The sequence below is a fragment of the Ictalurus furcatus genome, chromosome 11 (assembly GCF_023375685.1).
Source record: "Ictalurus furcatus strain D&B chromosome 11, Billie_1.0, whole genome shotgun sequence".
Taxonomy (NCBI): Eukaryota; Metazoa; Chordata; class Actinopteri; order Siluriformes; family Ictaluridae; genus Ictalurus; species Ictalurus furcatus.
In genome coordinates, this window is record NC_071265.1 from 1,360,001 (window position 1) to 1,385,931 (window position 25,931).

Here is a 25,931-nt window from a genome sequence, read left to right on the forward strand (position 1 = left end):
CCTACACAACATTCCCTACACACTACTCCCTACACAACACTCCCTACACACTACTCCCTACACAACATTCCCTACACACCACACAACATTCCCTACACACTACTCCCTACACAACTTTCCCTACTCACTACTCCCTACACAACATTCCCTACACACTACTCCCTACACAACATTCCCTACACACTACTCCCTACACAACATTCCCTACACACTACTCCCTACACAACATTCCCTACACGCTACTCCCTACACAACACTCCCTACACGCTACTCCCTACACAACACTCCCTACACAACACTCCCTACACAACATTCCCTACACACTACTCCCTACACAACACTCCCTACACACTACTCCCTACACAACATTCCCTACACAACATTCCCTACACACTACTCCCTACACAACATTCCCTACACAACATTCCCTACACACTACTCCCTACACAACATTCCCTACACAACATTCCCTACACACTACTCCCTACACAACATTCCCTACACAACATTCCCTACACACTACTCCCTACACAACATTCCCTACACACTACTCCCTACACAACATTCCCTACACAACATTCCCTACACACTACTCCCTACACAACTTTCCCTACTCGCTACTCGCTACTCCCTACTCAACATTCCCTACTCAACATTCCCTACTCAACATTCCCTACTCAACATTCCCTACTCAACATTCCCTACACACTACTCAGCATTCCCTATTCCCTACACAAATATCCATTCATCTTTAGTAAGTAACCTCTTGATCCTGGTCACGGCCGTGGTAGATTCGGAGTCTATCCCAGGAACACTGGGTTTGAGGCAGGAATACAAGATGGGATCCTAGTCCATTACACACACACACACACACACACACACACACACACACACACACACACACACACACACACACCCCCAGGGCAATTTAGAGTCGCTAATCCACCTACATGTTTTGGGAGGTTGGAGAAATCTGCTACAGCTTTACTGAGACACTGAAACCCACAGGTATTGTAAGAGAGACCTAGAAGTGTACAGAAAAAGAAGGAAAAATGAAAAAGAAAAAGGAAGAAAGAAATGAAGGAGGAAAAAAGAGAAAAACGAAAGAAAGAAAGTTAAATGTTGAGTTACAGTAAGACATTAGCAGAGTGAAGAGACACCAGGAGGAAGGAGAAAGAGAACCCTCTCTGATCAGAGCAGGGTATCCGTCTGTGTTGTACGGTTCTATTTAGAAGGAGAACCCACAGAACCCTCTTCCTAAGTGTGGTCGGATTTCGAGGGCTCGGCCGTGCGTGTCCTCACCCAGGTTTTGGTTTCGATGCCGAGCTGCAGCAGGATGGTGAGGAGGGCGAGCGTGGTGATGGGCGTGCCCCAGCTGAACAGATCCACATCCGAGTCAGCGTACGCCTGGGACAGAGACAGGAAACAAATAGCAAACAACAACAACAACAACGCAATTTATTATTGTTTATTAAAGAGAACCCATAAACGTGTTAATAAAGACTGAAAACCGACTCACAAAGTAAGGGATGAAGAAACAGATGAGACTTTGGTAGAAGGCATCGATCATATTCATCCAGAACATGTACGGCTTATATTCCTGAAAACACAAACGGTTCAGACCAAAGAGCACGATTAATCAAGAAATACATCTGGAGACGAGGAAAGAACGAAAAAATAGATAAAGTGAGAAACTAACGAATAAAGTCAGGAACAAACTAAATTAATCGATCAAGAAAGAAAAATGAAGAAAGGATGAAATTCTGATGAAAGAAAGTCCAGACATCATGATTTTATGGTTGAACTCATCTGGGGAACAAACAGGCGAGCAGAAGAGTCACAGCACGCTTAAAAATAAGCACAATTTCATCACGCCAGCAGCAGACAGGCGGCTCTAATGAAGCGCAGTGCTGTGTCGTTACGCTGTTGTGGTTTATGTTGGTATACTGTTGTGGTGGTGGTGTGTTATGTTGTTACAGTGTTATGTTGTTATGGTGTCATGGTATGTTATGATGTTGCTGTTTTATTACACTGTTGTGGTGGTATGTTATTACACTGTTGTGGTGGTATGTCATTACACGGTTGTGGTGGTATGTCATTACACTGTTGTGGTGGTATGTCATTACACTGTTGTGGTGGTATGTCATTACACGGTTGTGGTGGTATGTCATTACACTGTTGTGGTGGTATGTCATTACACTGTTGTGGTGGTATGTCATTACACTGTTGTGGTGGTATGTCATTACACTGTTGTGGTGGTATGTCATTACACGGTTGTGGTGGTATGTCATTACACTGTTGTGGTGGTATGTCATTACACTGTTGTGGTGGTATGTCATTACACGGTTGTGGTGGTATGTCATTACACGGTTGTGGTGGTATGTCATTACACTGTTGTGGTGGTATGTCATTACACGGTTGTGGTGGTATGTCATTACACTGTTGTGGTGGTATGTCATTACACTGTTGTGGTGGTATGTCATTACACGGTTGTGGTGGTATGTCATTACACTGTTGTGGTGGTATGTCATTACACTGTTGTGGTGGTATGTCATTACACTGTTGTGGTGGTATGTCATTACACGGTTGTGGTGGTATGTCATTACACGGTTGTGGTGGTATGTCATTACACGGTTGTGGTGGTATGTCATTACACGGTTGTGGTGGTATGTCATTACACGGTTGTGGTGGTATATTATTACACTGTTTTGGTGGTATGTCATTACACGGTTGTGGTGGTATGTCATTACACTGTTGTGGTGGTATGTTATTACACTGTTGTGGTGGTATGATGTTATGATGTTGCACTGTTATGTTGGTGTGTTGTGTTATGTTGTGTTATGTTATGATGTGTTGTGGTGTTATGATGTTGCAGTGTTATGATGTTGTGTTATGATGTGTTGGTATGTTGTTATGTTATGATGTGATGATGTTTCAGTGTTGTGGTGTTGTGTTATGTCGGTGTGTTGTGGTATGTTATGATGTTGTGGTGTTATGATGTGATGTTGCAGCGTTATGTCGGTGTGTTGTGTGATGATGTTGTGTCGTGGTGTTGTGTGATGCTGCAGCAGTGTCATCACGTGGCGGTGGTTCTGGGACAGTACAGTCAGGCGGATGAGACGGGGAACAGTCGTGCAGTTCCAGGTTAATTGCTCAGCGCTGGATGATGGCAGCGTTCGCTGTGAGATTATTGGCTTTTAATGATCCCGCAGAGTCAGAGCTCGGGATTGTTTATTCTTTTGTTTACTGAAACTCACGACGGGATAAAAAGACGTCAACAGGAACACGGAGAGGGGGAACAGAAGAGAGGAGGAGCTCGGCACACACACACACACACACACACACACACACACACACTCAGAATCTGAGAACAGCGCAAACACAGCTTCCATTTACTGTACTTTACTTTATTTATCGTCTGATTGTGCGTCTGTTCATCTAAGCAGCTATTCCTCACAATAACCAGGGCCTTGCTCTTTATCCAGAGCTTTATTAGAAACTAAAATACGAATAAAAACCGTTTTACTACTTGTGCTGATTCCAAACTGGATTAGAAAATCTAGACAGAGTTCTCTCTCAGATACGCGAGAGACGACAAATACCGAGACCGGAAACCACGAGTACCAAGAAAGAAAATCCATGCAAAGAAAATCCAAGAAAAGTGAGCTTTAAACTGAAAGAGAAGAAATATATATATATATAATAAATTTAGAAACACAAACACAATAAATAAACGAAAGAAAGGAAGGAAAAGATGAACGATTGAAAAAAATAATGAAAGAAAGAAGAAAAGAAGAGAGCGTGTAAGGGAAAGAAAATGTAATAAACAACTGCATTTATATGAAGAAAGAAAGAAAAATAACTGAAAAAAAAATTTCAAACAGAAAAGGAAAGACAAAAAGTTTAGGCGTGAGACAGAACTCCGTGTTCTTGAATATCGCGATACAGAATAGCGGAGAGAGGAATTTGCTGCTCGTATCGTGATATTTCTGTGTAATATTCGTTAGGAGTGAGTTCGCCGTCCTCGTGCACACTACGTGGTGGCGGCGGCGGTGTTTGAGGTAAGATACAGAGCAGGAAGTTTGCGAGTGGGAACCGAACAGCCTCGATGCGTGCTACTTAACAGGTAGCTCCTGAAGGAATTTACCGTAAACCTGCGAGTATTCGTGCAGTCGGGTTTCTATCACGGCCGGCCTGACCGCGCTCTGAAACACGAGTTAAAGTCAGAGCTGTGCTCGATGTGAGGCGCGCTCACGTCTAAAACCATTCAGAAGCACGTCGCGTGCTGTGACGTGACCAGAAACTCGTTTCAGAGCGATGAGGAAATGTACGAAATCCCACGGCGAGTGTTTTCCTGATGTGTACGGTGAAACAGGTAAGTGTGACGCGCTCCAGCGTTCAGGTGGAGGTCGGACAGCAGGAGGAGGAGGAGCTGAGGTGAGGACAATAATTTGTGGTGCTACTTATATAGCTTAACGACGGATGAAGAATGTGACGTCTACTGCAGCGTCTGGCAGCTTTTGCCATCACGTTAGCGTCTGAAAACGAGTCTGACTCTAAACTAGCCGAGTGGGGTCGGATAGTTGGATAGCGATGTGCAACCCGCGGCTCTGAAAGCGCTCTTACACACAGCTTTTAGTTTAACTTTAAAGAACAAGAAAACTCAGCAGGAGTGGGATTAAAAAACATCTACGTCTACGCTTTATACAAAGTGATACTGTAGAGTTAACCGTGCATTAAAGCAAAAGAAAATAAACTTTTTCCACGGCGTAGTCTTACGCAGAATGGATTCATCGAGTTCCAGACTAACAAAGTCTGGAATGTTTCTCTGCTTCCTTTAACGTCTGCCTCAGAACCTCAGACGTCTAGCCGACATCCCCACTAGTGAATGAGTCACTCCGCTAGTCTGCGGAACCCGTAACGTTAGAAGTGAAGCGTACCTCCGAGTTCTGTCCGTTCGTATAGAGCTGAGGTAGTTCCTGCAGGGTCTCCGAGGACACGTCTTTATCCAGCGTGGCGGTGATGAGCTGCGGGAACGCCGAGAACATCAGGTTGAAGAAGATCAGATACCACTGATCGATCATGGCCGAGCCGGAGAACCCGCAGTAAAACTGATACCAGAAGATCAGCGCCACAAACATCTGAGCAGAGGACAAATAAAAACATACGGATGAGTCGTTCACGGTTCCGCATTCAGATGACTATAAAGCAGTGCATCTTCATTACGCTGAGACACGGGGATGCATCCTGATTAATAACAGAGCGTACAGAGGTCACCACAAACACTTATTCTAAACAACTGAGACGCAAAACAATCAATTCTGTACATAATCGCCTCCATGGAACAAGCAAGTTTCAGGAGTTACTGCCTCACATCTTTCAGCACAAAAGAAGGTCTGGTTGCTATGAGCTACAGGTCGAGCGATTGAGCCTCTTCGCAAAATCTACAGCGATGGGTTTTTCCCAGTTGCATCCGTTGCTGAAGGGACCGCCGTCATTATACAGCACGATAGCGGCCTCTAGAGGCGAAATAAAAACGGACCGATTTTGTAGTGTTATTTGAAGTGTTTTTTTTTTTTATTCATTTCTGACGCCTCTAATTTTATTTGTTATTCGGCGCGTTCATTTTTGGTTCGGTTTGGATGCTTATCTTTTATTTACTTTAATATTTATTAATAGTTCATATATATTAATACTTATATATTTATTTCATTAAAAAAGTACGGTACATTTTCACGGTACAGTCAGTACTGTTTATTTTTGTAATAAACTTCAGCAATCTTTTACTTTGAGTGTTATGCTTTTATTCAGCATCGATTTGAAACACTATCGGTTGATTAATTGGTTATCGGTAGGTAGGTTGCGCTCGACTTAGTCATCGGTAAAACCAACTATCGCTCCACCTCTACTATTAGCTTTACTGTATCTTCTAAACACCGCACCATTAATAAAATTCATTAATAAAAGATTGGTTTGAAATAAAAGAAGAAAGTTCAAGGCTAACACCGGGCCCAGCCCGTCCATTAGGCAACCACCTAAAGCCCTTTAATGCCCAACAGGCCCAGACGTGGCAATTTCCCCCCCCTCAGTATACGGTGTTATATTATATATTTATATATGTATAATGTTTTATTCCTCACACATTCTAGGACGCAGAAATGATCGTGACCTAAATTACTTTCTTGATATCTTAATTTCTATAAGATTGACATGTGGAGTCACTGAATACATCACAAAGCCTAGTTCTGCACAAGCCAGCTAGCTAGAGACTGACACTTAGATCGGTACAGTACTAAAAACGTCTGCAAAACAGCAATCATCCAAAAACATAAAGGGACAAAGAAGAAGACAAACAAGCTCGAGGTATATCGAGGTGGATGCTGGTTATTACGTTATTAGTGCTGCTATCGCTATGCAAGCGTGTTAGCTAGGAAAAGGCTAAACCAGTCAATGAGCTAAACATAGTGAGCTTGCTAATTCTCCATTGCTAGCTCATGTTACAAACGCAAGGACTTCCCAGCCATTATCAAGTTTTCAAGCAAATCTCATTAGCCAGTGTTTATATTCATCATATTTACTTGGCTGTTTAAAAAGCTAGCCAGCTAGCAGTAGCTAGTATTATCAAAACCTTTCGATTGCTCAAAATGTAGCTAGCTAGCTAGCATATTAGCGAAGTTGATACAATTTAGGATATTCTGCTAGCTGTCTAGGAGAGATAGTGGTGGTTCGTGTCAGTTTATAGCCTATGAATTAGCCTCCATTAGCACACGTTAGCTAGATAGCTGGGCTGTTCATTGTTCGGCAAGAGCGAGACATTTGTGAAAACACATGCTGGCTATGGCGTAATATTAAATGATAGCTAAACCTGCAGGTTTCTTTGCTTAGTTAATATGACAGCATGTGACGGCAAGTCCTGAGCAGGTTCTGCACGCTGAAATCATGACTTCGTTTTAAAACGCGTTTAATCAGAGCACGCAATTCTGTACCGAATTTGAACATTTTTAGGAATATTATTTCAGACGAAGGATGAACCAGGATTTTGGGGATTTTTAAAGGAACCGCAGCTCCTTACAGCGTTTTTGTAGAAGAAGTAGAGGATCATGTTGGCCAGACGAGAGTAGCACCAGTGTCCATGAACTAGGAGGAGCTTCTGCAGGTACTGAAAGCGAGGAAGAGCGAAATCGCTGGCCATCACCGCCTGCACACACAATGAGAGAACATCAATCAGCGTGACACACACGCGTACACACACACACACGCACACACACATGCCACAAGCACCATGAAGCGTGAAAGATTCTAATTGTTGTGCATGTTATACAGTTAATACGTCTACCCTGTCATCTTCAGCACTAAATTCTACAAATAAACGAGGAGTAAATACACGATAAATCTCAGTGTAACCGTGTGAGGATAGAGCGACGTGTCCAAACACACCGGGGCTCTACAGGATTAAATGGAGATCAGGTTGTAATGGGGAAAAGCTTGTTAATCATGTACACTGCGCTCAGTGGGAGGAGGACGTGGAGAACCTCCACCCCAGCCAAACCGGCAGCACCAAATCAGTCACCAGGACGGAGTCCACTTTAACTGGCTGAAGATGGAGTGTGGAGCAGATGTGCTCACAGTGCAGTAACTCACCACCCCTACCCCCACCCCCCACCTGCAGGGTTAATTGGTGCAGTTATTCATTTGTATAAATGTTTGCCCTTGTGTTTGGGAACACGCCCTCTAGCACAGAGGCAGGGCTGTTGGGGTTGGGGCGGGGGGAGGGGGATTGGGGACACCGGTTAGCATCGGTTACCCACAGAATCCAGTGCAAACTGGAACAGTGTTGCGTATAAAGGTTGAAGGGTTCAGTATAAACGAGAATGTAAAGCACAGAATACATAATATACAGTGCAAAATACGAAAAGTATCAAGTATAAAGAATAAAATGTAACGTTAGGAGATGGTGTAAAATATTAAAGTGTAAAATGGAAAGTGTAAAGCATAAAGGGTAGCGGATGAAGCGTAAAGGAAAACACGAAAAGGATAAAGTGTAAAGCATAAAGGGTGAAGGAACACGGGAAAAGAATATAGTAACACAGTGTAAAGTATAAAGCATAACTGATGAGACAAAAGTTTAAAGTATAAACTGTAAAGTATAAAGCACAAATTATAAAGTACAAGCACACTGTATAAAGTGTAAAGTTTAAAGGATAATGTGTAGCATGTAAATGGTGACGTTAAAAGTGTACAGTGTAAAGGTTTAAAGGTAAAGAGTAAATGATGAAGTGTACAGTGTAAAGGTTTAAGGGTAAAGAGTAAATGATGACGTGTACAGTGTAAAGGTTTAAGGGTAAAGAGTAAATGATGACGTGTACAGTGTAAAGGTTTAAGGGTAAAGAGTAAATGATGACGTGTACAGTGTAAAGGTTTAAGGGTAAAGAGTAAATGATGAAGTATACGGTGTAAAGGTTTAAGGGTAAAGAGTAAATGATGAAGTATACGGTGTAAAGGTTTAAGGGTAAAGAGTAAATGATGAAGTATACGGTGTAAAGGTTTAAGGGTAAAGAGTAAATGATGACGTGTACAGTGTAAAGGTTTAAGGGTAAAGAGTAAATGATGACGTGTACAGTGTAAAGGTTTAAGGGTAAAGAGTAAATGATGACGTGTACAGTGTAAAGGTTTAAGGGTAAAGAGTAAATGATGACGTGTACAGTGTAAAGGTTTAAGGGTAAAGAGTAAATGATGAAGTATACAGTGTAAAGGTTTAAGGGTAAAGAGTAAATGATGACGTGTACAGTGTAAAGGTTTAAGGGTAAAGAGTAAATGATGACGTGTACAGTGTAAAGGTTTAAGGGTAAAGAGTAAATGATGACGTGTACAGTGTAAAGGTTTAAGGGTAAAGAGTAAATGATGAAGTATACAGTGTAAAGGTTTAAGGGTAAAGAGTAAATGATGACGTGTACAGTGTAAAGGTTTAAGGGTAAAGAGTAAATGATGACGTGTACAGTGTAAAGGTTTAAGGGTAAAGAGTAAATGATGACGTGTACAGTGTAAAGGTTTAAGGGTAAAGAGTAAATGATGACGTGTACAGTGTAAAGGTTTAAGGGTAAAGAGTAAATGATGAAGTATACGGTGTAAAGGTTTAAGGGTAAAGAGTAAATGATGAAGTATACGGTGTAAAGGTTTAAGGGTAAAGAGTAAATGATGAAGTATACGGTGTAAAGGTTTAAGGGTAAAGAGTAAATGATGACGTGTACAGTGTAAAGGTTTAAGGGTAAAGAGTAAATGATGACGTGTACAGTGTAAAGGTTTAAGGGTAAAGAGTAAATGATGACGTGTACAGTGTAAAGGTTTAAGGGTAAAGAGTAAATGATGAAGTATACAGTGTAAAGGTTTAAGGGTAAAGAGTAAATGATGACGTGTACAGTGTAAAGGTTTAAGGGTAAAGAGTAAATGATGACGTGTACAGTGTAAAGGTTTAAGGGTAAAGAGTAAATGATGACGTGTACAGTGTAAAGGTTTAAGGGTAAAGAGTAAATGATGACGTGTACAGTGTAAAGGTTTAAGGGTAAAGAGTAAATGATGAAGTATACGGTGTAAAGGTTTAAGGGTAAAGAGTAAATGATGACGTGTACAGTGTAAAGGTTTAAGGGTAAAGAGTAAATGATGAAGTATACGGTGTAAAGGTTTAAGGGTAAAGAGTAAATGATGACGTGTACAGTGTAAAGGTTTAAGGGTAAAGAGTAAATGATGACGTGTACAGTGTAAAGGTTTAAGGGTAAAGAGTAAATGATGAAGTGTTCAGTGTAAAGGTTTAAGGGTAAAGAGTAAATGATGAAGTATACGGTGTAAAGGTTTAAGGGTAAAGAGTAAATGATGACGTGTACAGTGTAAAGGTTTAAGGGTAAAGAGTAAATGATGAAGTATACGGTGTAAAGGTTTAAGGGTAAAGAGTAAATGATGAAGTATACGGTGTAAAGGTTTAAGGGTAAAGAGTAAATGATGACGTGTACAGTGTAAAGGTTTAAGGGTAAAGAGTAAATGATGACGTGTACAGTGTAAAGGTTTAAGGTTAAAGAGTAAATGATGACGTGTACAGTGTAAAGGTTTAAGGGTAAAGAGTAAATGATGAAGTGTACAGTGTAAAGGTTTAAGGGTAAAGAGTAAATGATGACGTGTACAGTGTAAAGGTTTAAGGGTAAAGAGTAAATGATGACGTGTACAGTGTAAAGGTTTAAGGGTAAAGAGTAAATGATGAAGTGTACAGTGTAAAGGTTTAAGGGTAAAGAGTAAATGATGAAGTATACGGTGTAAAGGTTTAAGGGTAAAGAGTAAATGATGAAGTATACGGTGTAAAGGTTTAAGGGTAAAGAGTAAATGATGAAGTATACGGTGTAAAGGTTTAAAGGTAAAGAGTAAATGATGACGTGTACAGTGTAAAGGTTTAAGGGTAAAGAGTAAATGATGACGTGTACAGTGTAAAGGTTTAAGGGTAAAGAGTAAATGATGAAGTGTACAGTGTAAAGGTTTAAGGGTAAAGAGTAAATGATGACGTGTACAGTGTAAAGGTTTAAGGGTAAAGAGTAAATGATGAAGTGTACAGTGTAAAGGTTTAAGGGTAAAGAGTAAATGATGACGTGTACAGTGTAAAGGTTTAAGGGTAAAGAGTAAATGATGACGTGTACAGTGTAAAGGTTTAAGGGTAAAGAGTAAATGATGAAGTATACGGTGTAAAGGTTTAAGGGTAAAGAGTAAATGATGAAGTATACGGTGTAAAGGTTTAAGGGTAAAGAGTAAATGATGAAGTATACGGTGTAAAGGTTTAAGGGTAAAGAGTAAATGATGAAGTATACGGTGTAAAGGTTTAAGGGTAAAGAGTAAATGATGAAGTATACGGTGTAAAGGTTTAAGGGTAAAGAGTAAATGATGAAGTATACGGTGTAAAGGTTTAAGGGTAAAGAGTAAATGATGAAGTGTACAGTGTAAAGGTTTAAGGGTAAAGAGTAAATGATGAAGTGTACAGTGTAAAGGTTTAAGGGTAAAGAGTAAATGATGAAGTGTACAGTGTAAAGGTTTAAAGGTAAAGAGTAAATGATGAAGTGTACAGTGTAAAGGTTTAAGGGTAAAGAGTAAATGATGACGTGTACAGTGTAAAGGTTTAAGGGTAAAGAGTAAATGATGAAGTGTTCAGTGTAAAGGTTTAAGGGTAAAGAGTAAATGATGAAGTATACGGTGTAAAGGTTTAAGGGTAAAGAGTAAATGATGACGTGTACAGTGTAAAGGTTTAAGGGTAAAGAGTAAATGATGAAGTATACGGTGTAAAGGTTTAAGGGTAAAGAGTAAATGATGAAGTATACGGTGTAAAGGTTTAAGGGTAAAGAGTAAATGATGACGTGTACAGTGTAAAGGTTTAAGGGTAAAGAGTAAATGATGACGTGTACAGTGTAAAGGTTTAAGGGTAAAGAGTAAATGATGAAGTGTACAGTGTAAAGGTTTAAGGGTAAAGAGTAAATGATGAAGTATACGGTGTAAAGGTTTAAGGGTAAAGAGTAAATGATGACGTGTACAGTGTAAAGGTTTAAGGGTAAAGAGTAAATGATGACGTGTACGGTGTAAAGGTTTAAGGGTAAAGAGTAAATGATGACGTGTACAGTGTAAAGGTTTAAGGGTAAAGAGTAAATGATGAAGTATACGGTGTAAAGGTTTAAGGGTAAAGAGTAAATGATGACGTGTACAGTGTAAAGGGCAAAGTAAAGTGTAAATGTGTGAAGGGAAAAGTGTAAAGGTAATGTAAAGAGCAATTATAAAGTGTAAAGTGATAAATGTAAAGGCTAAAGTGTAAGCACAAATAGAAACTCTAACAGTACTCTTTATTTAAAAAAAAAAAAAAAAAAAAAAAAGGCACAGCTTTAGATGCTTCAACACATTACGGTGTCTTTAACTGTAGGACATCAGAACAAAGAAAAGAAAAAAGCGTGTTGATTCAGCAGTCCTGCTTTACTGAATATCTCCACTCTCCTCTCAGGTCTGTTCTTACCTGCATGCCCTCCTGCCCCGAGATGCCCACACCAACATCTGCTACCTGGATCATGCTGACATCATTAGCCCCGTCACCTAGGATTTTCCCCGAGAGAGAAATGGTGAGAGAGCAAGGACAGCGCAGGAAGGGGAGAGAGAGAGAGAGAGCGAGAGCGAGAGTGAGAGAGAAAGAGAGAGATTATATTAGAACTAAAGGAAATGAAAGAAACATATGGTGTGCCTCCAGTACAGGAACCTTTTCAGAAACCAGAGGAAATAATGTTAATTCTAGTCTACTGTGGATCGACTGATGGTTTTACTGTGGATTAAAACAACAAACAAACAAACAAACAAACAAACAAACCCTAGATATTTCCTAAAGTGCTAAAAAATGATTAATTTGCATATTAATGCATATTCATACGTGATGGTATTTTTAATGAGGTGTAAATGTGTAGCGATGTTGCCACACTGTTTAAATGTTATTTCTTGTTTTATATTTCTGAGTTTGAGTCAGATTTCCTTTGTTTAAGTGAGTTTTTTTCCTCCAGTTTTGTGTTGCGGGGATTCTGCTGAAAGGACATCATAACAGGAAGCGAAACACAAAATGGGTAAACAAACCTGGACCTTTCTACAATTACAACCAGAACGTGTCTAAGGGTCAAATAAGGACAACGAAACCTGTTCGTCTGGGTGATTTCTGAAGTAATGGCCATATGATTTTAGGAGATGCTTTACTGTACTAGTAATAAGAAAAAGAAGAAAAAGAAATGAAAAGACTCCGTGTCATGCCGTTACGGGGAAATAATCAGTGACGATGTGGCGTGATGAAGCGGAGGTACTGTTACCACACTGACGGTGATTACTCTCCTGTTAACAGCACGACCACGAGTGTTTTATTCCCCTTACACCACGACAGTTTGAAGATGTTGGACTGTTACAAAGCACCAACACTGGAGACTCCTTCCATAAACGTTAAAGAAACATGTCCTTAGAGAAAACCTCACCCTATCAGCGAATGTTTAATGTGTTTCTGTGGAGCACCTGCCGTACACGTCCCTCTGTACAACCTTTAATGGTTTCCAGCTCACACACACACACACACACACACACACACACACACACACACACACACAGCACCACCAGGAGATGTTTGGACCTTTGCTAATCTTTTTAAATTAGCATTTTAATATTACAGCACAAACGCACTCTTGTCATTAGCTCAGGCATGACATTAAAAACCTTATTAACAAAGCAGGCATGGGAGAACATTTCAATCCTGCAGTGACCTCTGATAATTCCCTCTCTCTCTCTCCCTCTCCCTCTCTCTCTCTCTCCCTCTCTCTCTCCATCTGGATAATTAGTGGTGCTGCATGGCACTGTGCAGAGAGTCGAGTGAACACACAGCGTGACCCGTCACCGGCACGGAGGAAACGTTTACTGCTCAGAAATATAAACGCGTTGGTCTCCAAATTTCATGCGTAAGAAATGATGAAATAATAAAAGAAACTGGGCAGCTACAGAGATTCATATTAATACGGCAGGGGTTTTTTGGTGAATGTGAATCTGAGAGTAAAACACATCAGCTGGAAAATGCAGGAAGTATTTATTTGTCTCTTTCCCTTTTCAGGTATTTTTTTAAAGGGAACTTGTTTATTTTACTTTGTATTGTCCATTTGTAGAAGGTGTTTTTGAGGTGCTCTTGTGATTTTAAATAAGGAAGGATGGATGAATGGATGAGTTGATGAATGAATGCGTGGATGGATGTTTGGATGGATGGATGAATGAAGTCAGGGATGGATGGATGAATGAAGTCAGGGATGGATGGATGGATGAATGGGTGAGTGGATGGATGGGTAGATGGATGGATGAAGTCTTGGATGGATGGATGGATGGATGGATGGGTGAGTGGATGGATGGATGGATGGATGAATGAATGCATGGATGGATGATGGATCTATATCAACAGACCAAACTTTCTACCTCTGTTAAATTAGTAGTTCATAAATAAATAAATAAATAAATACATACATACAAACAATTTTTATTTATAATGTTGCTACTTCAGATAAATCAGACTCCAATAAATAAATAATAATTTTATTACCCAGTTATCTTTATCATCAAAAATAAGTAATTCGTTAATAAATTTAAATATAGAACTGAGTTAATTTCTGCCTTTTACATTCAAGTTTTTTTTAAAGACACATATACAATAAGCAGAGCGGAGCTGGATGTAGAAGCTCATATCTAGAAGATTCATTAACGTTCTGTTAAATAAGGTAAACGTGTGGCACAGGGAGATGTTATAAACAGCGTGTGGTGTAAAAGCTCACCTATGGCCAGGGTCATGACCTTGAGTTTGTTGCGCACGAGTTTGACCACCATGCTCTTCTGCAGCGGCGTGGAGCGACAGCACAGCACCGACCTGCAGCTCCGGGCCACGGCCAGGAACTTATTCTCCAGACTCTTATCCAGAGCGTAGGCCAGAGTGCGGCCGTCAATCACCAAACCCAGCCGGTGCACCAGGAACGGGCCTGTGGGGGCGGAGCCAGAACCTGGAGACAGGAAGTGCACGCTGGTGTAGTCCTGCTGGACAAGCCGGGTCGCCTGGGGGTCTGATGAGGAACTGCACAGGAACTTAGCCTGGATGTAGTGCAGACTTTCATCAAGTAGAACAGCACAGGCCTCCTGAAGAACACCACACACACACACACACACACACACACACACACACACACACACACACAGAGAGAGAGAGCGCGACAGAGACAGACACACAGAGAGACAGAGAGCGTGACAGAGACAGACACACAGAGAGAGAGAGATCTGAGTAAGAGTACTGAATAAAGATGTTTAATAAATATTGTAAATGGACAGAGGAACAGCTGGATACTGCAGCTGTGCAGAAGATTGAGCCCGCTCATGAATGCAGGAAACTATCCCGACCATTTCAAACATCTCTACAATTCCAGAACCGCTGCATAATGACGCTTTGTCTCCACTTCAATGGAAGATCTCCTGCTGAGGTTTTTATGTGTTCTCACTGCAGAGCGGAAGGAAGGGTGGACCATCAAACTGGCCCAGTTTGTTCCGTCTCGAGGAGATTTCCACGTTTAACAGAACAGATGCTTCGGTTTTAAATGAAAAACAGAAACGGCTCAAGAGCTGAGCTTCGAACAAAGCCTTGGATGGAAGACACACGTGACACACCTAAACAATGCCCCATAATGCCCAAGGACACGTGCAGCTCTGTAACAGCAGCACTGCAGGTTTATATTAATGCCCTCGTTCTAATACGGTATCGTTTCTATAGTAACGGGCTCGTATGCTGGACGTTTCACATAAACAGATAAAAACAAAAAAAAGAAGGCATGCAGTTTTCTGTAAGGAGTTGTTTATTTAACATTCATGTTAAATAAATAACATTTAAGGAGTCTCCAGCGTCAGAGCTAAAGCTTTGTATCCCGACATTCACGCTTAGCTAAGGTAAACAAGGTTGTTTTTTGTTGTATTTTTATAAATGTTTTTACACTTAGCTAAGATAAACAAGGGTTTAAAAAACATTATTATGTTTAGCTAAGGCAGGCAAGATTTAAAAAAAAAAAAAAAAAAAAAGGTTTTACGCTTGGCTAAGGTAGACGTGGTTTGAAGCTATGGGAGAAACGTGGCGTGAAAAAGTGGCGTGAGGCTGCAAGTCAGAATGTTTTACAGTGTTGAGTGCCGTCTGTATAATTAACATATTTTAATAAATGAACACATTTCAGATAAATGAATCAGGTACTTTGTTTTTTTCCGTCTCCCCAACAGCGATGTTAGTTTTCTGTTTCTGAGTAAAATGAAATCATTTCACACGCATGTGGATTTACTTTAAACGGAGTAAACCTGCTTCCTGATCATTTTCTCGACTCATCAAATCAAATGGAAAATAAACGGAATAAGAGGCGTTAGCGTGCTGTACCTGCGAGTCGGCGTTGAGCGTGATGATTTCCTCCTCGGGGTCGAGCAGCTTGCAGGCGTACGCAATGTTGATGGCCGTCTCCTGTTTGTCCCCCGTCAGCACCCAGATCTGCAGCCCCGCCGTCCTCAGAGCAGCGATGGTCTCGGGTACGCCGTCCTGCAGCCGGTCTTCGACCCCCGTCGCTCCTGAGATAAAGAACAGAATTGAGAACTGCCATGCTTATCACAGAACTACAGCCAACTTAATAAGCCAAGTTAGCTCATTAGCAATTAGCTAACTAACGCTGTACTAACTGCCGCACTTGAAGCAGAGATCACTAGCAACTATTAAACAAGACTGCTAGCAAACCAACTAGCACTTATAAGCACTGAGCGCTGAAAACCACAAGGCAATGCTCTAGCTAACATTTGATAAAATATTACAACCGGTAGTCTAGTACATAAGGAGGCTAGCCTGTTAGCAAACATTAGGATAACTACTGTGTAAACCAGTAGACATCATGCTATCTAGCATTAGGCTAACTAACAGCCAAGGTCACAAACAACCAAGAGAGTATTAGGACGCATCAAGGAAAGGCGCTAACTAACATAATGCTAACTAATATACCATTCGCAAGCTAACTAACATTAGAATAACTAATTATAAATTAACATGAATATGTAAACCAGTAGCAAAGACAACTAGCTAACGTTAGGCTAATTGTTGTATTGTGTAAGCTCAAGCTAGTAGCTCAAATCAATAGTAAGAAATCTAATAACAACCTAACTACTATATTGCACAAACCAGTAACCAAGACTGATAGCAAGCAAGCTAAAATCCATATTGCTAGTAAGCTAGCTATCATTATACTAACGTTTACTACACTGTATAAACAATTATCCAAGATCCTAGTAGCCAGGATCACTAGCAAGCTAACTAACCTAGCATGAGGCTAACTAATATTTCATGTAAAGCAGACACCAAGATCGCCAGAAAGCTAGCTAAAGTAAAACTGACTATTATATTATGCAAACAAGTAGCCAAAATTTCTAGCAAAGCTAGCTAACTATTAACCTAGCCATTATACCATGTAAACCAGCTGCCACAGTTGCTAGCATGCTAGCTAACGTTAGTCTAACTGTTGCTCTGTGTAAACCTAGAGTCGCGGTCACAAGTAAGCTAACCACAGGTACAGTAGGCTAAACATTATACAGTAAACCTGTAGACAAAATGGCTAGCAAGCAAGCAAGCTAACATTAAGCTAGCCATTACACTGTGAAAAACAGTATTCAGGGGTGCTACAAAGCTAGCTGAAAGTAGACCAAGTATTATATTGTGTAAAATAGCAGCGAAGATCATCAAGTCATGAGCTAGCTAATGTAAGGCTAACTATTCTATTATGTAAAGCAGTTGTCAGGGTCAGTAGCATGGTAGCTAACATTAAGCTAACTACTATATTGTGTAAATTAGTAAAACATTCTTCAACATGTTTAACACACAGTAGTAAAATACGTAGATTTTAAGAAGTCACAATATCCATAACGATGTGTCTCTGTTAGCTGGTTGCTAACCTTAGCCTCGGGTTGATTAGATGTGTGCGAGACGTTAATTTATTTTTCAGATCGAATCAGATTAGCATAAAAAGGATCAAATCTGAGCTCTTCTTAAATCCTTTCATTTAAGAAATGTCATTTCAGACAACGTCTACAAGACGCGTGTACACCCCCGGCTTCTGAGATCTCAGCTGAAACGTTACACCGCATACAGGAAACGCTGAATAACACATTTATTAACCAGCGAAGAGCCGAGCACGAGCGTTTCTGACCTAACAGATGAAGATCGGTCTCCAGTCGTAGTGCGGATTCAAACAGCAGCTCCTCTCGTCCCTGGATGGCCGTTTCAGCCTCCAGGTGGCGCTGCAGCCAGCAGGCGTACTCTTCTTTACTGAGGACCTGAAGCACAAACCCAATGTCACATTAACAACGAGGATTTAAACAGGAAATACATCAGGAACAGGAAATGAGCAATGAAACGGTCACAACTTTAACCAGTTTAACATCGTGTGATTTCAGCCGTGTTTTACGTTTGTTACTCGTAACGACGCGCAGGATCTAAATAAGCGTATACAACGTGGGTTCTCCGTGTCAGGTTACATGATGAAGATTGACTTGTGATTGTACAAGTTACCTTTGTACGTCCTGCTCATGTTTATCCATCAGCGAACGCTCGGATATCAGATAACGGCCTCTTGAGCGCGAGGTTCGTTTATCGCCATCGCCGCTGCCGTATTCGTAGAGGTTGGTGTCATCCCATTGGTGGATTTTAGTTTGGTGAAAACCTGCCTGTTCCGACCCACAACTTAGTGCTGTCCTATCAAAGTGAACGCTTCAGGTGAAGCCAGCCACCGCATCGTTTTCAACTCCGTCACAGCACAGCGCTATACGCCCTCTTCCGCATACACGAGCGCATAGACGCCCGCGACTGCCTAGCGTCGCCGTGATTGGCAGGGGAGACAGAGTAAGCCCCTCCCACTCAGACAGCGCAGCGTTCTGGACGATACGGTGAACGGTTTCCGTTGTCGGAACCCGAAGGAACGACATAACGTACGTAACAGCCTACTGAACTTGTGCCGAGTTAGCACAGGTTAGCCACTGTGGTTTCGTTTTTACATTCGTAGCCTTCGTAAAACAAACTAAAAATAAATAAAAGAATGAAGCACAAACGAATGGTGCGAAAAAGTGTTTAGAGACAAGGCAACGTGCGAATAAGAGAGCACGATTCATCACGTCGCCTGGCTTTAACAGTTAACGCATGGATGCAGGAAGTGACGGAGAGAGAGAAATGGCGAGAGAGTAACGCGGTTAGACGAGTTGTGCTGGGACCGCCCGCCCGTACAGGACACGGTACACACGGCGAGACACTTCACCACGCCTCTGCTTACCCTTTTGGCGATGCACAGAGTTCGGAGGCCGTCGGCGGCGTACAGGTTCAAGTAGTTCTGGGTTTTGTAGAGAATTTTGCGTTGCCGTTTGCCTTTGGAGTCGTCTGGAACGGAGAAGTCAAAATGGCAGTGTTATTGCTACCAGTGAAACCATGGCGACCAGCTGTAAACTAAGCAAACTAAAGAGAGACACACCCACCAATGACCAGCAAAAAAATTTTAAAAATTCAGTATACAGCGCGCACAACCTAGAGCAGCATTATATTCATACTGTACATACGCCATGCAGGGAGCGCCTGTAGTGAAACTCGACATGGAAAGAAATGCTGTAGAGCAAAGATGCCAAAATGATGAAATTATTAATGTTTCTACATAAAATGAATGAAAAAAAACAACATTATAAAGAGCAGTAACTAGCAATAAATGAAACACAGAAAGTATTTGGATTGGAAAAAAAAAATCGCCGTCTCCGGTACGACGTGTGCAGGTTTATAAGGAAATGAGCCGTAAGTGTTACTGAGCGTCTAGCAGAACCGGCCGCGGTTCTTCTGGAGACTTTGACCGTCGCACTCGCTTCTAATTTTTTGCAGAAAAATTGAATTCAATTCAATGTCCATTTAACGACGGGCGTCGTCTCAAAGCAGCTTTACAGAAACATATAAACACAGGATGGAGATTTTAAGTGTGTGAATTTATCCCTATTGAGCGAGCCGGTGGTGACGGTGGTGAGGAAAAACTCCCTGAGATGATACGAGGAAGAAACCTTGAGAGGAACCGGACTCAGAAGGGAACCCGTCCTCATCTGGGTCACGACGGATAGTGTGAGAGTAAAAGAAAGTTAATTCTGGTGTTTATATGAAGTCTGTGTGTTGAACTAGTCCACTGTTCACTAAAGGAGACCTGAGTGTAAAACTGCACGTGGTGATTGCAGTCCCAAGGCCATCGCAGCAACCGTAGTTCCAGCAACCACAGCCAGAACGTCCATGTGGAATTGAGGTACAAAACCATTCACATGGTACTTCAATCGGTACCGTCCTCAGCGATCTCCAGACTGTATCCTCCTGGTGATGAGAGCTCCATCCAGACGTAGGGCATCAGGATGGATCAGGCAGGTCCGGACAGCAGAAACGGTCAGGATCACCGGCATCTCCATAAAATCAGCAGCCGTCATTATGTTTACATTTAATTTCGTGCGGGAATAGTAATGTTTGGGGATAGATAGATAGGTAGATAGGTAATAGATAGATAGATGGAAAAAAGATTGAAGAAGAGCTAATGTTGATCGAATACTCTAGGTAAACAAACATCTAAATACAAATGTTGTAAACATGCCTCACCATGACTGTCTTTTTTTTGTGACAATGTTAAACCAACATGGCTTATACAATGTCCTCATGTCGGTCATCATATTTTTGGACGGTACCGTACGCGTCCCCGTGTTCAGCCGTGCCCGAGGTGTTTGGTGTAAACAGCGATGGTTTAGAAAAGGCCGACATGCGAGCTGCGTAAACTGTTTTTTAACTACTCCATCCTGACAGGAAACCCACACCAGCGTGGAGCGAGATTATCGCTCGAAACAAAGCCAAGAGTGGGCAAAAGTGTGAAACCTCGCCTCGCCTCGTCTCCCCCCCCATATCCCCCGTGATTCATCAGCAGGCTGCGCGACGTCGGCTCGCCAACACAACTTGTTTTTCTGCCCGAACCTCAGCCACCTGCTTCCTACAGCGTCACGACAGAAGGAGACGACTTCATCTCAGCGACCGTCTGAAACCTCTGTTTGTTTTTTAAAGGTTTGCAACATTACCGGGAATAGACGTGGCGTACATAATCCAAAACGATTTCTGCGTTTAGCATCAGCTGAGATTAAGCCAAAAACTAGAAACGAATATATAAATCCTTTTTAAAGCAAGTGCAACGTTGGGGTATTTCTCCAAAAAAAGCACGGCATTTTCAACGTACGTAGAACGCTAAAGAAGTGTAAAACGGCCTGGGAAGATCATCTCTACACCTGTACCCATGTTAAAAACAGCAGGGTTCATGAATATGCATAAATATGCAAATCAGCAAACAAGCTGTGAAAATCAGTGCCGTTTCGGTCTCAGAGTCTCAATCCGTCACCGATTTATTTAACAGCAGCGGATCTGCCAGGATACATTTCAACGTTACCATGACGACCACAGTTTTGTACAGTAACGTTCCCGTGTTGTCATGCTCTAATAGGTTGACTGGTGATTGGTTCAACTTGGTCATTAGGCCTTTAATTCTGCTACCATGACAACTATGACTTTAATAATCACTAACACACAATTCAAAAATAATTTGCATATCACACATGATTGGTTCAAAGCTGTTGAGCATTTCATGAGAAATTTAGCTCATGTTATAATTATTTTTATGATGTCAGTTTGCATCTGTAATCCACTGCTGTGTTCAATAACACAAGGCACAGGATGCACTAGAAAAAGAAAAGAAAAAAAAAAAGGCGGCCATGTTTGTTTTTCCAGTTCAACATGGAGGCCAGGTCTGTGCAGTGTTGAATAATTTGTTCACACACTTGAAAGGAGGCGTACGGTTCAGCTCTGCCACTTCCCTTCATGTGTGTTACCATTGGCCTGGTCTGCTTTTCCTCCATCATCCTGTGAATGGAGTCATTGTAGAGTCTGGAGCTGCTGAACCCTGATTGGAGCCCCACCCAGGAGTGGTCACATGACCTTCTCTCTCCCTCTCTTTTTCAGCCACGTCAGCTCTCGAGCTTGACATTTTCCTTTCAGATAGAGTGTAGTGGTTGAACCTTAACATATTGCAGATTTAGTTGGGTTTGAGTTGATTTTCCCCCAGTTTACCCCAAACTGGAAATGAAGCCACTTTCTCTGATGTGGGTGGAGCAGAACAACAGGGGGTGTGGCATTCCACTCCAGAGTATTTATCTAAGAAATCATAAAAATAAAATAAAAGAAATAACACACCAAATCATCATGATGTTTGCATATTATACTTGTAACAACTTTCGGAAAAAAAATTACTTTTTTTTTTTTTTTTACCCGACTACCAATTGCTGACTGCCATCGTTCCCACCAACCAATCACAGATCACCACTGTTTCCCTCAACCAATCACTGATCACCACTGTTCCCCTCGACCAATCACTGATCACCACTGTTCCCACCGACCAATCATGGATCACCACTGTTCCCCTCGACCAATCACTGACCACCACTGTTCCCATCGACCAATCACGGATCACCACTGTTCCCCTCGACCAATCACTGATCACCACTGTTCCCACCGACCAATCACGGATCACCACTGTTCCCCTCGACCAATCACTGATCACCACTGTTCCCACCGACCAATCATGGATCACCACTGTTCCCCTCGACCAATCACTGATCACCACTGTTCCCACCAACCAATCACGGATCACCACTGTTCCTCTCGACCAATCACTGATCACCACTGTTCCCACCAACCAATCACGGATCACCACTGTTCCCCTCGACCAATCACTGATCACCACTGTTCCCACCGGCCAATCACGGATCACCACTCTTCCCATTGACCAATCAATGATCACCGTTGTTTGCACCAACCAATCAACGGATCGCCATTGTTCCCATCGACCAATCACGGATCACCACTGTTCCCATCGACCAATCACTGATCACCATTTTTTCCAACAAAAATCTTCCTACTTAGAACACAATTTGATATGCAAATGATTATGACGATTCACTGAATCTGCAAACGAGCATGTCCCCTGGCATCGCCTGGTGACTTTCTGAGCAAACATCCAAACAGCACTTTCTACCCTGAAATGAGTCGTGAATTTCACACGCTGCGTGTTCACATGGCCAGTTTGGATAGAACATGTTTACAAAACAGTTCACCTTACCGACAGGTGTAGCGTGTGCACGCGATGCAAATGTGGTGAATATTGTTCAAATATCACAAAGGCAAATTATGATAGCCATCTTAATATTAATAAATCTACTTTAAGCATGTTACTGTTAAGACGTAGAGTAAAATATGAGACCTTAGATGTCCCAGAATCTGTCATTTCGAGCTCGTACCTGTTGCAGGTGGTCTGATGAGGTCCATGATGACCGAGTCGGCTCCTTTGGTGTACACGGTGATCTGCTCGGTGAGCGGATGCCGCACCACCACGGACATACGCTTACGCGTGGAGTCGAATCCCAGCGTGTGCAGCAGCTCGAAGCTCAGCTTTCCCACATGCGGCAGCTCCACGGTCACCTGATCCGCCAGTCGGCCCACCAGAGCGCAGTTGTAGGCACGGGCGGCGTACACCAGAGCCGCTTCGTCCGGAGACTCTGCTTCGTAACGCAGCTCGCCTTCGTCCCGAGTGGAAGCCTTGGCCGGGTCGTGTCCGGGCGGGACGGGGCTGAAGGCCTTCTGCAGACGCTCCTCGTCCAGTTTGGCGAGCGCGCTCTCGGCCGACGGCGAGGACAGCACGCTGGAGGCGGCGCGCTGAGACGACGAGCGGTTGGTGGCCAGGCTGGACGAGCTGCTGTTGTTGGAGCCCGATGTCAGGCGACTCGGCGTGAAGCGCTTGATAAAGTCCTCGATGGTCTTCACCGGGGATTTCAGCTCAAAACGTCGCACCTGAAATAAAGGAAGAAAGAGATTCAACTCTGCCTTTTCAGTTTTATACTTCAGTACAAATCAACCTGTGCACAAGTGGAGTCTGATACTGTAATTAATAAACACATACATACATAAATAAACTTTTAAACATGTTTAAAAACATTAAACAAGTACTTGTATAATTTGCGTTAAAAGCCCTTGAGTAATTTTTACTAAATTGACATAAAAATAATAAAAAAATACATTAAAAAAGTGTACTGTGACACAATTACTACTACTAATAAACACGTTACAATAATAATTAAATGCAATAGAATGTACAGGATAAAATAAAACCGATTTGAAAAAAAAACAAAATACACAAATATAGAAGAAAAAAATAACTAAAAAATAAAGTGAAACTATAAATACCCAAACAGAAGAAGTATTTTCAACTAAACACCACATGACCTGCTGATGAATTACCGCTAAATGGCCCGGCTCGAGCCAGGATTTTATTACGGTCAGGTGTTAATAAAGTCCCAGCGAAGCGTGTTGAAAAGCACGCCGTTATTCGGCGCGTTGATGTAATTTCCACTGAAACAGGAAGTCAGGGCGGGACATATCGAGTGGCTCCTCCCCCTTTTTAAACAGCAAATAGCGTTTAGCATACCTCACAGCCCGGGCTAAGTCACACTTGACAGTTACCACCATGGATTTTTATAACGTTAGGGGCGGGACACTTCAGATTCTAGAGAGCATTTGATTGGACAGAAAATCTGATGAGAAGCTGAGGTGCAGAATGAATATCAGTGGTAGAGAGAGAGAGAGAGAGAGAGAGAGAGAGAGAGAGAGAGTGTGTAAATCTTGAGTTTGTATATCATGTAAATATGAATTTTGTCATCGTGTTGGAGCGCACTAGCTTAAAAAGATAACGTTAACTCTTCAACTCCTGAGAGACACAAAAAGTGATTTAAAATATATATATTTTCTTGCTGAGGGACACACTCCTATCACGCCAACATCGCTCCTGAAGCGAATTCCACAGAACCATATATAAATAAACTCAGTAGACGGGCGGTCGATCGGGTCAGAACGTTCGGACGTGAAACGCGTGAAGGATTAGACACGCCCGAGTCACCGGGTCATAACGAGCACAGCTAGAGCTGCCACTCCTACAGGAGAAATGTCCAGCAGGACTCCAGGAGATCAGTCTGCGTGGGAGTGTGTGGTACATCAAAATGAGGGATGTGCGAGATAAGATGCGCCCATGAGTACTCGCTCGCTCGGGCCGGGTCTACACCAACACTAGTGGAGCAAACACCGTCTGTAATCGCTTTCTAAACATCAGGAATATTAATACGATTAGTTATCGTATCCGATTTTTATTTTCCGCCATTCGCAGCTACGATTCTGATGACGATCAAGTTATTCTCCGTTTGCGTCAGAGCACCTGTCAAGAAAGAAAGTGAGAAACGAGAGTCTGAACCGGAGTGGGGGAAAAGAAAAGAGAAAAGGGGCGGGGCTTCCCGAGAGCACATCAGGGAGCTCAAAACACCTACGCGACCGGGAATCGTTCTACAGCGTGTCCGAAAAGTCAAGAAGAAACGGGACTGGAGCGTACAGGGGAACATGTAGAGTGTAGCAGAGTACAGAGACGTAAAGATGAACGTAAAGTTGGAGATCGAATAAGGCGCACGCAGACAGGTCAGTAGCTGGGATCGGGGCGAACACGCCGACTCACCTTCTGGCGCGGCTGATCGGGGGACGACACGACCACCGTGTTGCAGATGGTGAGAGCGATGAAGAAGTCGAAGACGTCACACAGGTCAGGAGGGATCTGGCTCAGGAGCCGACTGTGGAAGCGCATGAACTCCATCTGACTGCCGCACTCGTTCACCTTATCCATCAGCTGAGGGTCCGGAGTGATGTCTTTCTCCTAGTTAATCAGAACATTCCAGAACGAACACAACTCAGAACCGGATGCACTTGCTGTGCACGCTAGCTTGCTAAACCATCTCAGTCAACCTCAGCAAGGTTATAATAAGCGTTCGTATTTCCCGCTTGCTCAGCAACCATTTTCTAGAAAGTTTCCCCATTTAAATCACACCGTAATATAAAATTCATCTTAATTTCAAACAACGTCTGATATACACTATGCTAAGGAGAAGATTCCACGTCCATGGCTCGCTCTCCTGATGTCAGAATGTTTCCCAAAACGATGTTCTTAGTATTAGCATTCTGCTTTGGTTAGCAACTGATGCTACATATAGCACGATTACAGTTTAATTATAGTACTTGTGTGTCTTTTTAAAATTATTTTACCAACATTTCTGAGGTAAATGTTGACGTTCTCAACAAGTTTGGTCATTCTGTTTTTGTTTGTGTTCAGCTAGCTAGCTAAGCTATTTCGTTTCCATTAGTAAACAGGTTGAAGACTGGCGTCCTGCTACCTTGCTAA

The 25,931-nt window shown here is 42.2% G+C and overlaps 1 protein-coding gene across 1 annotated transcript in view; it reads right to left on the minus strand.

The window, feature by feature from the left end:
• atp10a (ATPase phospholipid transporting 10A) overlaps positions 1–25,931 on the minus strand; it is a 61,946-nt gene that overhangs the window by 6,784 nt on the left and 29,231 nt on the right. The window contains exons 9-19 of the mRNA XM_053635973.1: positions 25,215–25,409; positions 22,960–23,509; positions 18,891–18,994; positions 17,775–17,901; positions 15,971–16,155; positions 14,346–14,700; positions 12,029–12,105; positions 7,073–7,198; positions 4,941–5,141; positions 1,520–1,600; positions 1,303–1,407 (exon numbers count right to left, since the gene is read on the minus strand). Coding sequence (XP_053491948.1) covers positions 1,303–1,407; positions 1,520–1,600; positions 4,941–5,141; positions 7,073–7,198; positions 12,029–12,105; positions 14,346–14,700; positions 15,971–16,155; positions 17,775–17,901; positions 18,891–18,994; positions 22,960–23,509; positions 25,215–25,409 — 2,106 coding nt within the window. The remainder of the gene's footprint in view (positions 1–1,302; positions 1,408–1,519; positions 1,601–4,940; positions 5,142–7,072; positions 7,199–12,028; positions 12,106–14,345; positions 14,701–15,970; positions 16,156–17,774; positions 17,902–18,890; positions 18,995–22,959; positions 23,510–25,214; positions 25,410–25,931) is intronic.